The sequence below is a fragment of the Orbicella faveolata genome, unplaced genomic scaffold (assembly GCF_042242905.1).
Source record: "Orbicella faveolata isolate gen_17 unplaced genomic scaffold, um_ofav_v1 contig_35, whole genome shotgun sequence".
Classification (NCBI taxonomy): domain Eukaryota; kingdom Metazoa; phylum Cnidaria; class Anthozoa; order Scleractinia; family Merulinidae; genus Orbicella; species Orbicella faveolata.
This window is the reverse complement of record NW_028301564.1, coordinates 5,889,271-5,902,217: the sequence shown is the minus strand read 5'-3', so window position 1 is coordinate 5,902,217 and position 12,947 is coordinate 5,889,271. Positions and strand designations below refer to the sequence as shown.

At 38.6% G+C, this 12,947-nt stretch overlaps 1 protein-coding gene across 1 annotated transcript; it reads right to left on the bottom strand.

Moving 5' to 3' along the window:
- Positions 1-855: 855 nt before the first annotated feature.
- Positions 856-12,896, bottom strand: LOC110047567 (protein cereblon-like). Its single transcript, XM_089273702.1, has 12 exons — positions 12,750-12,896; positions 11,552-11,631; positions 10,365-10,505; positions 9,728-9,789; positions 8,057-8,215; positions 7,642-7,819; positions 7,081-7,134; positions 6,172-6,256; positions 5,546-5,661; positions 4,859-4,920; positions 3,381-3,512; positions 856-2,686 (listed from the first exon to the last, which is right to left on the bottom strand). The coding sequence occupies exons 1-12, from the start codon at positions 12,856-12,858 to the stop codon at positions 2,470-2,472; spliced, it is 1,395 nt and encodes a 464-aa protein (XP_089129828.1). The 5' UTR covers positions 12,859-12,896; the 3' UTR covers positions 856-2,469.
- Between the last annotated feature and the right edge of the window lie 51 nt (positions 12,897-12,947).

The following is a 12,947-nucleotide window of genomic DNA, read 5'->3' as shown; positions in this document are numbered from 1 at the left end:
ATCAAAATTCTCTCTGTTTTGTTATTTCTTCGCGTGCAACCCGTAACGAGACCTTGACGGCTAAAAATAATGACATTTTGCCCAGAACACCCTAAGCGAGACCAAAATCCGAAATTTACACCCTTAAGCGAGACGACGAGCATCCACGTCCATTCCATACGGGAGTCCCTCCCCCCCGGGTTCAATATTTAGCTGGTTAGAGCTCCTTGTTTGACTGATGTACCCATGGGAAGCTCGACAAACGCATAACAAATAATGAACACGTAATCTTGGACAGTGAAACGAAAACCGTTCTTCAAGGAGAAGAGATTATTCAATTTGTTTGCCATTACATTTGCTTTTCATATGAATCAGAAGATTTCGTGGGATAAAATACGATAAACCATCGAATTACCCAACTCCAGCGATCAGACGAAAATCATCTTACTTGTTGGTGGTGTTTAAAACTTGTTTCAGTGACGTAGGACACTCTAGATGGTATCACTACAACGTTAAACTTTCTTGCATTTCCGTTGGCTCAGTTGTCAAGTTCAACACCAACCCACTCGTTCTTATTGGAACTGTTTGCTGCTTTCTTCCCCATGCAGGTGACGGAATTATTGATTAGAAGCTGAAGTAAAAACTTTTTTATTCTGTCAAATCATCCAGCGTAATGATGAACGCTCACAACAATAATCATATATGACTGGCAAAATATGAAATAAGAGAATAGTTAACTGACAACTGAACTAGGTAAAAAACAACTGCTTGAAGCATAAAAGAGGTGCTTTGATGGGTCACACAGAGGCGAACACGTAAATAGAAACAAACAAACAAACAAGCTTGCAAACAAAAACAAAGACAAGAACACAGTCGTGATGTTAATATCTTCTTTTTATTATCGACTTATAATACTAATTTACATCATATGGACACGCAAATTTTTATTTGCAATTTTACACCCGTATTGCACACGAGCAATAATCGGCCGATCGGTTAATTCTCTGTGGGTTTGACACTTTTTTAAAAAAAAGGTTAGACATTTAGGACTTTATAAAAACACTTAGACATTTAGGATTCATCTTGGCCTTGATGAAGTAAAACTAAGATGACTACGGCCACAGTAAAATACTCTGATCACTTGCCTTCCTTGCAAAAACCTAACCCAACTATATAACTAAGTGTTTCCTTAGTTAAGAACAAATATACCTTATATTCACAAGAACATCAAGTTGGATTACTGGTCCATCCCGGGTGGTCCATGTCCTGGAAGATCGGACTGCTTTCGTATTGACCTGTAGCACATTTGTCAGGTTGCACAAACAGTTTCCCGCTATCACGAGAGTAAACTGTCTCGGTAAAGGACAGAACCCGACCACAGCCAAGGCCCCCTCTCTATTGACTTACGTGCCAGAAAGGGAGACCAATGCTACCGGAAATGATACAGTTAGACTGCTGACAGCCGGTCTTTTCTCTAAAGGGTTAGACGGGTATTTATCCGTGAACACGAACGCATAAGGGCGATATGGACGAAAAGGGGTTGAGACTAGAAAAAGGGGTTGGTTGTTTTTCTTCTCGCGAGTGCCGCACCTTCTTCTCGTCCCAATCTCCTCTAGTATGAAACAATGATGTCTCGCCTCAGAATCCCCGCTTCATTTCGAGAGAAAAACAGACTGCCAGTAGTCTACGATACAATGAAACCGCTGTACATGCGTCGCGAGTTACCTTACATGTGTTACACCATTCACAAGTGCAACTAAGAACCCTGAAATCCTCGTATATCTGCTGATACGTCACCATAATCCAATGAAGTCAGGGATCCAGTCAAGAAGATAGCAGAGAAAGTAATAGGAAATGCAAAACATACAATTACTCAGTTTTCTTTGTGACCTTTCACTAAACTGATTTGTTCTTCTCTCATGATGGTACTGAGTTACCTCCGATATTTTACATTATTCATTAACACGAGCCTTATCTGTCCAGGAGTCGAAAAATATTGTGTCTTCCAGCGGTGATACCATGCCAACTTTAATTCGCAATTGCTCTTAACTTTAGTCTGTCCACAGACGTTATGTTTTGCCGCGAGTTATTTGTTTTTGTCCTTCCCCAGGGTCATCCCTTGCGCTCGAGCTTTTTCAAATCCCCTGCGATTGATACTTTTGCTTGCGATCTCGACGAACTCAAGACGAAATAGAACGTCTGTGAACAGACTATTTTCACTTGCCCTCTGTACATCTTTTGCCATCCGATTTTATTGATATCTCTGTCCACAAAGACTATCGTGAAACTGTACATGACGTTGTCAACAAACTCTGCTAAAGGAGTCGTGCTGAGATTGCAGTTCAAGCAGGAAATTGTGGCAACGAAGTTGACATATTCATTACTTCCATCCAAGGGCAGAATGACTTTGCCCTCTTAGTTGCATGTTCCCGCAGTGTTCCAGGCAGTGTTAATCCGCCGTAGACCACTTTCCATATCACTGGGCGCGCATTACGGTGATGATGGAGCAGAAGAAGTAGACGAAGTAGATGACGTCCTTGTGTGTGTCTCCACAGTATTATCCTCTTCATCGTAGCGCAAGGTGGGTCTGAGCGCAGCCCGCGTCAGCCCCCAAAACTTACTTGGAGAAAGACCTCTCTTAACGGCAGTAAAACGCCATCCAAGGTGGTCAGAACACTGCGCACATTCTGCTATCGTCCAAGCGTACCTTATCAAAATGGAACAAATTTAGTCCGGGATTCTATTTTTTGCTTGTCATATACGTCATAGTAGGCAGCTGAGGGGATGATAATAGAAACTGACATGCCTAACGGCTCTAAATTTCGTCCCCCGAACCCGCGCGAGTCATCTTATCACTTTGAATCATGAGGTAACCTTAGCAAACTCTCTCACGAGATAATCGCACTGAGCAGCGGCAGCAAGAGGGCAAAGATCTCAAGAAACTTGAAAGCTCTCCTTGTCCTTAAGAAGACAACTTAATCCGACCCGTGACAGACAAAACAGGGGCATATAACTGTTTCAGTAGAGTCGCTAAAAATTTGACATCACAAACCCAGTTTTATCAAATCGCTAACCTGCATGACCGTTTTAATTTCCCCCTCCATCCCGAAACCTTAGCGAGCCATTCGAGAACTTACAATATATTGGCTGTTGCAACCAGAGAATGCATTCGTTTTAAAGGTTCAGTAAAGGTTCAGTAAACCTTGTTTCTGAGAAACAAGGTATTTAAGACAATCAAGTATTAACAAGGGAAAATCAACCTTCGATTTTAAACGTCGCATTGAGAAGTATTGGCTAAGACTAGAGAAGACGTCGAAGCTAGGCCAGATGATTGCGTATTACCAAGAGATTATCAAGGTAAGAACCTTGATAATCTCTTGGTACTACATGTATTTACTTACCCAGGGAACCAGCTGTTCTCTGCTGTGGGTTTGCCTCTCAGTTTGATGCCAGTGGCTCGATAAAAAGTGAGTGCCTCGTGAACCCAGCCATGAGGATTCACGTATGCACCTAACGGACCATCCAATGACATGCTGAAGAGGAACATGAACGAAATAGTAATTCTCCCTACCGAATGCTTTAATTTTCTTTCAACGTCAGCTATGAGAATGAGAATACAGGGAGTCGAGGCAGAGGTCACACTACGCCAGAGAAATTTGAAAACGCAGCTTCATTTCTACGGTTAGGCCTACCGTCCACACTAATCCGTCACGAAAACGGAGCTTTTCGAAAACGTTTTTCAAAACGGAGGAATTTGAGAACGCCGGCTTTGAGTTTTAGTGTGGACGGAAAACATTTTGAAAACGGAAGTTTTAGAAAATAATGGCGTCACCATAATCATGTAACTTCCCTGACCAAGTTTTCCTCAAACACAAATCCAAAATGACTGGTGATTGCTACGTTTTAAAATTCCTCCGATGTAGTGTGGACGAGACCTGAGTTGCTTAGCGCGCTTGCCTCCCTCAGTCTCGTAATCCGGGGACAGTTTCTAGGCTTCCACTCTGCCATTAACTGGAGCTGTTTATTTGAATTTGTTTCCTCTCTTTGAAGGGCATGCTTGGAAAAAGTGTATGACACTTAAATTCCCTGAGTTTTCCAATTTTAGACGAAAAACTTACCCCGAGGTTGACAATAACTAGTAAATAGATATCATAGAATATAAACTTAGAATTCGTGCAGTCAGACGTCCATATTATTCTGACAACGCCAGACAAGAGAAGATGAAGACTAAAAATCCCAGGAGGGGTTGGAAATAGCGGGAAATAGCTGTCAATTCTGCGACCTGGATTTTTCGCTTTTAGACGCATTCTCATCCATCACGAAGACATCCACGCAACGCGCGTGCTAACAGTGTCCGCGAAAGAACCGAGTACAATGTCTAAAAATAACTTGAGAGGAATCACCATAGCAACAAGGTCTATACGAGGGATTAACTATCTCACCCTTCATGCTCTCTTACTCCAGATAAGCCATTCAGATTCAACAGTTATAACATGTATTTAACATTTCTCTCTGTTTTTTTAGTTTTACTTTCATTTTTACAGCTTAGCTATTTTATTTGTTAGTAATTTTTTATCACTGATGTAAATTTTTAATGTAAATTTTATTTTTAATAACATTTTTTACTGTAAAGCGCCATGAGCCCTGGATATGGCGCTATACAAATCTATTATTATTATTATTTTTTTTTTTTTGTACAATAAAAAAACTGAGCTATAACATGAAATTAGCAGTAAAAAAAAAACGCTTGAAAAACGAGAGAAAGGAAAACCGTAGTAAGTTTTTCAACAAGACCTGGATACTACATATAAAATTGTTAAAGGAAAGAAAAAGAGAGTAAAAATTCAGAATTAGTCCCGTTCAAGAAATGGAATCTTACCTGAACAAATCATTTTTATCAACGATCTTGGTGTCACAACCGCGGCAACACAAGACGGTACACTGAAATCAAGACAAAAAAAAACTGTAACAGGCGTTATAAAACTGAATACTGTCTGATACTTGGTGCAAGGATTTGGAAGGAATAAAACCATGCTGTAAATCATCAGATGGTGGTATTCACCGTTTGTTTTAACAATACTTAAAAGTTACACAAGGATTCCAAAAAAACAGAATATCCAAAGTTATAACCCATAACATATTTTTGTTTGCATGAGATTGGTCTAAAAGCATCATGTGACTGAATATACCCCAGCTAAAACTGGAGAATATGTGAGTGATATTACCCAACTTATGAGAACCCACCTATTGCAAAAAATATCTGAAGGACAATAAACACAATAAACACATTTGACTTTAAAAAAGATGTTCCGAGAAACAAACAGTTTTTCCAGAGCAAAGACAGTGAGCTTTGAGGAACAGATAATATCCAAAGACAAATATCCGAGCATATTTTTGTGCAAATGGAGATTGTACCTCAATACAAACAGGGTGAAAATAAAAAAAACTCAGTTAAACAAAATGAATGTGTATGTTACACAGAGGTACATTAAGTTCAGAAAAAAAAACATTCTTGACAAGAAACAGGAGATTTACAGGTTTGTAAAGATACCATGTATTAAATTACCTTTCGCACAATTTCAAGCTCCTTTCGCAATCTCTCAGTAGCACAGTTGATGCTTAGTATTTGAAGTCTTAGGCTGTCATCCAAAGGCATGTTGGCTGCTACCCAAAATGAGAAATCTACAAAAAAACACCATATATCGCATCCTCCACTAGACCAGTAGATAAAAGAGCTACATGACGATTTGTGGATCGTGAAAAGTTTAACCCACATTTTTCAAGTTTGTCGTTTGTAATCTGTGTTAGTCTTCTCCATCCTTAACCATTCTTGTTCCTTTATGGTTTATTATTACCTCTTTGGTGTTTTTCTTTCTCAGTAAACTACTATTTTCAGGTTTCCTTCAATTTAAAGGTAATTTAGCATGTGGTAAAAATAACTCAAAATACCATGGCTAAGCTCCTATAATACAAAGGTGAATCTAAATAAGTTACAGCTATAATGTACAGTATGTTTGTCAGTTGCAAAGTACCCACATAAAAAGAGCTTAACAAAATTGGTCACATCACCGTCTTGTTACCATGTTGCTATACAACATCCCTATGATGTGTGAATATCTCACGAGTGTCATTTTCTGTACATGAATGTCTCCCTGCCTGATTTTACTGCACATGACTGGGACCCACACTAACCTGTTGGTGCTTTAGGAACATTGTCAATCCTCAGAGTTTCACTCCAACTTTTTAACTCTTTCTTGATCAATTCCATCAGTACATACTGAAAAGTAATTGTCGAGGAGAACATCTGAATGAAGACATCTTAGAGAAAGTAATTAAACCAAAAAAAGGTGTGGTCTTCACCAACCATCCTAGAGGTTGGGCAGGGTACATAAGTGTATTTGATAATTCTCCCGAGCAACTTGATGCATAAGATGGAGAAATGGACAAGATAATAATGATAATGTTGATGCTGTTGAAAAAACTTTACATGTACAAGCAAAACTTGCTAGAGTCATGTTATCCTGCAAATCCCTCTAAATCCCCCCCATATCCTTATCTTTGGTATCCTTTTCCCTGTTACTCTTGAAAATACAAACAAGAAACAGAATGTCATAATGGACAGTCGAATCTCTTCTTACATACACCTCCATAATGCCGATGGACAATCCTGAGAAACCAGAGTTTTTACAATCTCTACCTCTACAACATAAACAGCTGCAAAATATGGACACACAGCTTTGACTGTTTGCTATCTGTATTGGAGAGGTTTGACTGCACTCTCACTCATTAGTTCATGCTCTAGCATCTTGGGTCCAACTACCTCTGCTGCACGCCAAGTAATATGTGCATCACTTGAAGCCAAATTCTCCCAAAGTAAAATCCTCAAATGTAACAACTGAAGAGTTTTTATTTTGACCCCGGGACTCAAAAGCATCAGATTAGAAAATAGAATCAGAAAATATGATGACAAATAAGAACACTTAAAGACCACTGTCTTGAAGAATTCTTAACTTGGCCAAACAAACAGAAAAACTGTTAAAACTGGGATGTTTTGTAAGAGTGAAAATTTTGAGAGCGATAACCTGGTGTTTACAAACTTACTGGATTGTACAGTTGATACACCCATCCTGGCCATGAGCTTAGACTGGTGGCTACCTAGAGAAATGAAACATTTCTGCACTTATTTATTGTTTTCCTGAAGAATAAAAGCAAGTTTAAGTAACTATTATAGGGTCTCTTTGGCATCAGTAGCTTCATAGTTTCTTTCCTCAGCAACCATTTTTTAAACACTCAGCTTAAAACTTTCTGCTTTAACTGAGTCCATTCTTGTTCTTCGCATTTGGTGTCTATGCCATTACTGTAGAATATTTCTAGCTCTCCTGTTATGTTTTGGGGTCATTACACTTAGTTTCTTATTTTTTGCAGAAATGAGATTATGCATCTGTCAACTCTCAGATACTAAAATTTTTGAACGATGTTTCTGTTTTGGTTTGAGTTGGAAGGGGAACATTTAAAGAGCAAAATTTTAGATGGCGAAAAAGGGTCAGAATAAGTGGTGAGGATACTGTGATGAGGTCAGCTCTAAACTATATGGATTCTTAAGAAGAATCTGATAGACATCACAAATTCTTCAGACACCTCACCCTCATTGTGGAAGCTCACCTTTTGGTATCTGGTCTTCCCTAGTCGGTTTTTTCCTGAAGAAACCTGGTACGGTTTTTCAAGGCTGCCAGCAGTGGTTGCCTGGCAACCAAACTTATGATAACAGGACCAAAGTGCACCTTCAGGATGAGAGGGAAGGTTGATTTCTGGTAAGACATGTACTGTGGCCTGTAACACACTGTAAGGAGAAAAAAGTGAAGAAATACACTGATGCTGATAAATGCTCGCTGTAAATCCTCAAGTCCATTAGCACACGACACTTAAATATCCTTCAAGAATTATGCACATTTGTCCTAGCAAACCACAGTTATTTCAGGCCTTAATTTCAGCAATGTTGAATAAACTACTGAAGTTGAAGACCCATTGCTTGGGAAATTTTGATTGGATCAAAAATGTGTAAGGTATTTCAACCCACCCATCAACTTGTCTACGCAATTCTTTAATTCTAAATCTCTGTCTGCCTGTAGCTTTGATTCGTAGTGTTACAATTCCTCCATCTGATTCCTCCTTCATGGAGAAAATCTCTGCTGTAGTACCAATGGCAGCTAACAACTGGCTCTGGTAGTTGCTATATCTGAAAAAAAAGATAATAAATTATGAAAAAAGTAAAGGTCATTCTAAGAAGACAAAAATGTGTATCAGACGCCTCTTTATACCACTTTGATACAAATCAGATAAAAGCCACCTGTGCGAGTTGTACATACGCTACATAAGCTGGGGTCACTGAAAGGGAATTTCAAGGACCTGTACTTGTTAGCCAGCTAATCATGGATACGAGGGAACCTAATGCATTTTAGTGTATCGCAGTGTAAAAACTGTGAGGGTATAGTCTGAGCCCTGGCCAGGTTGTTGCCTCTTGCTAATGGGAAGGGCACTTTACTCCACAGTAACTTTCTTCACTTGAGGAGACATGTGAGTACTGTCAAATTGGCAATAAAAAAAACTGACAATATGCTGGGGGAGGGGGGTGGGGGTAAGCTGGGATCAGCAATCCCAGACAAAAGTAGTTGGGTCATGCCATGTTTAGACTTGAGTGTTTTATCGAGGTATTGGAGTTTACTCACCTACCAGTAGGTAAATATTTTTTGTGTGTAAACACCAATTGCTACCATGGTGAACACTGCCCGAGAAAGTTAACCAGGGTAAAAGTTTGATTTGCCCTGTGATCAGACATGGTTTACGTTGGAAACCAAGGTCGAGATGAATGATATAAATTATCTGCTTTCTGTTGGATAGTATTCCACATCCCCTGGTCAGTCTCATTTGATCGCATTTTCATGACCACGTTTTCAACAACGATTGTTTTTGATCTACGCATGAGTCAGACCAAAAACAAAGACATTTTAGAACCGTTCTTTGCCAAATCTGGACAAAGCACTTGGACAATATATTTGAATGTACATCCAGATATTCTGAAGTTCTCTTTCCACAATTCTTCAACAAAATTTCAACGCAAAAGGGTTTCAAACCAGAATTGTTTTCTTCGCCATGACTGCGCACATTTAACATGCCTGGTCTTTTGAAGAACAATTCAATTGCAAAATCAATTGCTTTCGCCTCGATTTCTTCAGGTGCTGCAAAAGTAAGTGCCGCAAAAATCTTGTGTCCTGAGTTTGCTGTTCAAGAACAAGAAAATAAAACATGAGGACTACAAGAGCCACAGTTTTTCTTTTGAACGTGGGCATTTTATGCATAGATTTTAGAATTTGCTGCCAATTTGATTTGATTGTGACTGATGACAGGTTTAACTTGGTTATTTGAGGCAGTAAAAACACTGTACTATTTTACCAAGGTTTAGTCAGTAAATGTTTACCTCGGTAAACGCTCAAGTGTAAACACAGGGTCAGGGACACTTCAGCTGGATGTTGTGTTTTTTTTTTTCAATTTAAAGAAAAAAAATACCAGATTTTCAACATTGTAAGTTGGGAGAAACGGACAACTTGATTGGTGTCCAAACATTTCCATCTGAGATTGAGGGTTAGCATCCCATTCAGAGGATGTTGTTGTACTCACAGTGCCTGGCCCCCAATGCTGCAGAAAATGCTCCTGCCCAAAGTCGTAAAAAAAGGATTCCCAAGTCTCTTACCTTGCATTTACCAAGCCAAATGTCCGGTCTTTTTCGATGATATTTTTCATCATTGCCACTGACTGTAGTTAAGGAACAGTAAAAAAACTAGTTAGTGACAACGCACCCGAGGAATTGGTGAAACCTTGTTAAAAGTGACTTTCAATCAAGGTATCTTAAAACCACTAAGGAAATGAAAATAACCCTGACCACTGCAAGTTATTCCAAGCAGTTGAAGGGTTCTAAAATGCAAAAATTTTTTAGAAAAATTATATGAAACTAAATTGGAAATTCCAACAGGATTGGGGGGGGGGGGGGGGGGCATCTGACCAAAAACGTTATGTAGAGGGATATGGATATTTCAAAGAACACCGAATTGATGAAAAAGAAGAAAATGACTTATCTATTTATCTATCACTGTTCCTGTCTTTTTTTGTCTTTCTATTTCCAGTATCAGGAATTTACAATATTATTGATTGCCATGTTTTAAAAAGCCTTGATGGAATGAGTGCTGGATTTTCCATTGGCTGTGACATTAATTATCATGCTCTCAAGTAAAATGCAAGAAATTGTGAACACACTCAACCAGAAATGCAAGAGGTCGGAACCTGGAGCTTTCTAAATGTAACATATTAGTATATACCATACATCTAATTACCTGTGGCTGGAACAAATGCAGAGGAAGTGTTTGTCCAGGAACCAAAACTAAACCAGGTAACATCAACAATGGAAGGGTGATGTGTGTACCAGGTTCATGATATGTGCGTCCACTGAACTCATCCATTTCTTCGCCAAGATACTGCAAATACAATAGAGTAGGATCTTTCTTTCACTCAAAAGAAATGTTATGTACTGTAGTTTTAGGTTCCATAGACAACCTCTTGGTTTAATGATCATAAACATGCAGGGCTGTTAAATACATTTTTATCCACCTGTACCCTTGATCTTCACAGCTATCACAAACTTGTTACTTTATGGGTGAATTGTATCAACAATGGGGCAGTACACCCATACCATCAAAAGCCCATCATGCATACTCAGCCATAATAGGTGTCATGCATGGGTTACAGCTCTTATTGACAGCCCTGTTCATGTATATGTCACACTAATGAGATTGGAGCTACCATCAGTAGCCATGATAAAACTGCGGTATTCTAAAACTCATCGTAATAATATAATATCGTAAATTTCCAATGATAAGATAATTCTAAGGGTAGCAAGTGTTAATTATCAGACATTTTGGTGCATATCCCACATTTAAGGTGCATATCCCAAACTATCAAATTGTTTTATCTATTTTGAGCTGTGTTAAAACAAAATCCATATGATAGAATTTTCATCACACAACAGGATTGTACTAACAGGAACTTTCCTTCAAATTAAAACTGAAAACTTGATTAGTGAAGTGAGATATTGTTGACTAACATAGTAATGTGTCATGAAGTAGAGACAGTTAACAATATCTGACAAGCTTTCTTGCAGACTACCTACAAAATGGTCTAGACATGACAACCCGCCCATATGATGGCGACATAGATTTAAACTGTAACAAAGAATTTCATCTTATCTTTAAAAACTGTTTCTATGAATTTCCATCTTTCATTTTGTAGAAAGAACTCAGTTGCACCAACTCTATATTTAATAATATTTTCCGCTCCCCTAAAGTAACAACTTCCCAAGAATGGCGAGCCCTTAAGGCTGACAATTCTAAAAGTAATGAGAGTTGTTACTTTTGGAATTTTACAGTATGATCAGAGGTTACCACAGTTTAAATTTTGCGTGGAGGATTATTCTTGTCTTCACAGGGCTTATTACTGGACCTTTACACTTTAGCGCATTTCTTACCTGGTGTCTTGTGGGAAGGGACTGGTCAAAATTCACTATTTCATGACCGTCACTGTCATCACTCTCCTGAACAATTTCAGCTAAAAGAAAAAGAAAGAAAATTTAGGGGGTGGGATGAAATAAAATTCTAGCTAAAATGTAAGGTAGCTTAAATTTGTTGTTATCCAGTGTATGTAGTAATAAAGAACTGGATTTGAAGACATGATTGATCATCGCACTTGACAGTTAAGCAGTTGTGAAATTAAAGCCTGAAAAAAATTCAGGCCTGAATGGGATTCAAACCCATGACCTTGGCGATACCAGTGCAGTGTGCGCAAAGTGACCAGCTCCCAGTTGGCTTGATAGCTCAGATGGAAGCGAGAGAAAAATTTTAAATTTTTAAGCTTCAGTTTTTAATTCCACATAGTAAATTGTAGTAATGTAGATAGAGGACCACCCTAATTAACTTAGTGTTAGCTTGGTGATATCCTCTGTAAATATTGTAATTATTATTATGATGATGATGATGACGACGACGACAACGACGACGATTGATGATGATGGTAGAGCACTGCACTGGATCCCACAGTTCATGGGTTTGAATCACATTCAGTCCTGATTGTTTTTTTTTTCAGGCTTTAATTTCACAAGTGTTTAAAGTGTGTGGATAACTGCAATGATCAATCATGTCTTCATATCTTTCTCCACAGTTCAAAAAAATGATCTTCATATATTCCCTTGTAAAGAACTGGATTATGGCTTTTCTTCTTGGATGGGATGCTAGTCCACCCCTGACGACCATTATTTTAGCATCTACATCTAATTGTTTGAAACTTTTATCATTTAAGTAATTGTTTTCATCAATAGCCTTCTATAAATCACTAGCTCTTAGTGAACTCGGCATCCTCACCAAAGATTATTATCATTGATTAATAATTTCATCCATCTTGTCTGAATGCCGGTTCAGAAAACAAATGTGGATCTGGATCAATCCTTTCACTTCCAGGAGTGATCGATATATAAATATACATTTCTTCACATGTACCTTAGAACCTTTAGCTGAAAGTTCTCCACTTAATGGAATACAGGTGTCAAAAATCGTATTTTTGGCGTAAGACGCACGCTGAAAATCATCATTGAAATTTGCAGCCAACCAAACAATAATTTATCTAATTCCTCGTTGCTTCCTTCAGCCATTTCCCTCACACAATAAAATTACCTGCAGAATCACTGGTATCTGATCCAGAATTGCCGCCAAGGTAAAGTTCCAGTTCACCATCGTAGCCATTTTGAACGTTTAGCTCTTCATCTGAAGACTCGTCCGCCATGTTTGTTTTGGTTGTGAATCGACAGCAAAGGCTTGTGGGAGATAAAGGCGGAAGTCAACGTCATCCCTACAAATTGACCAATCACGTAA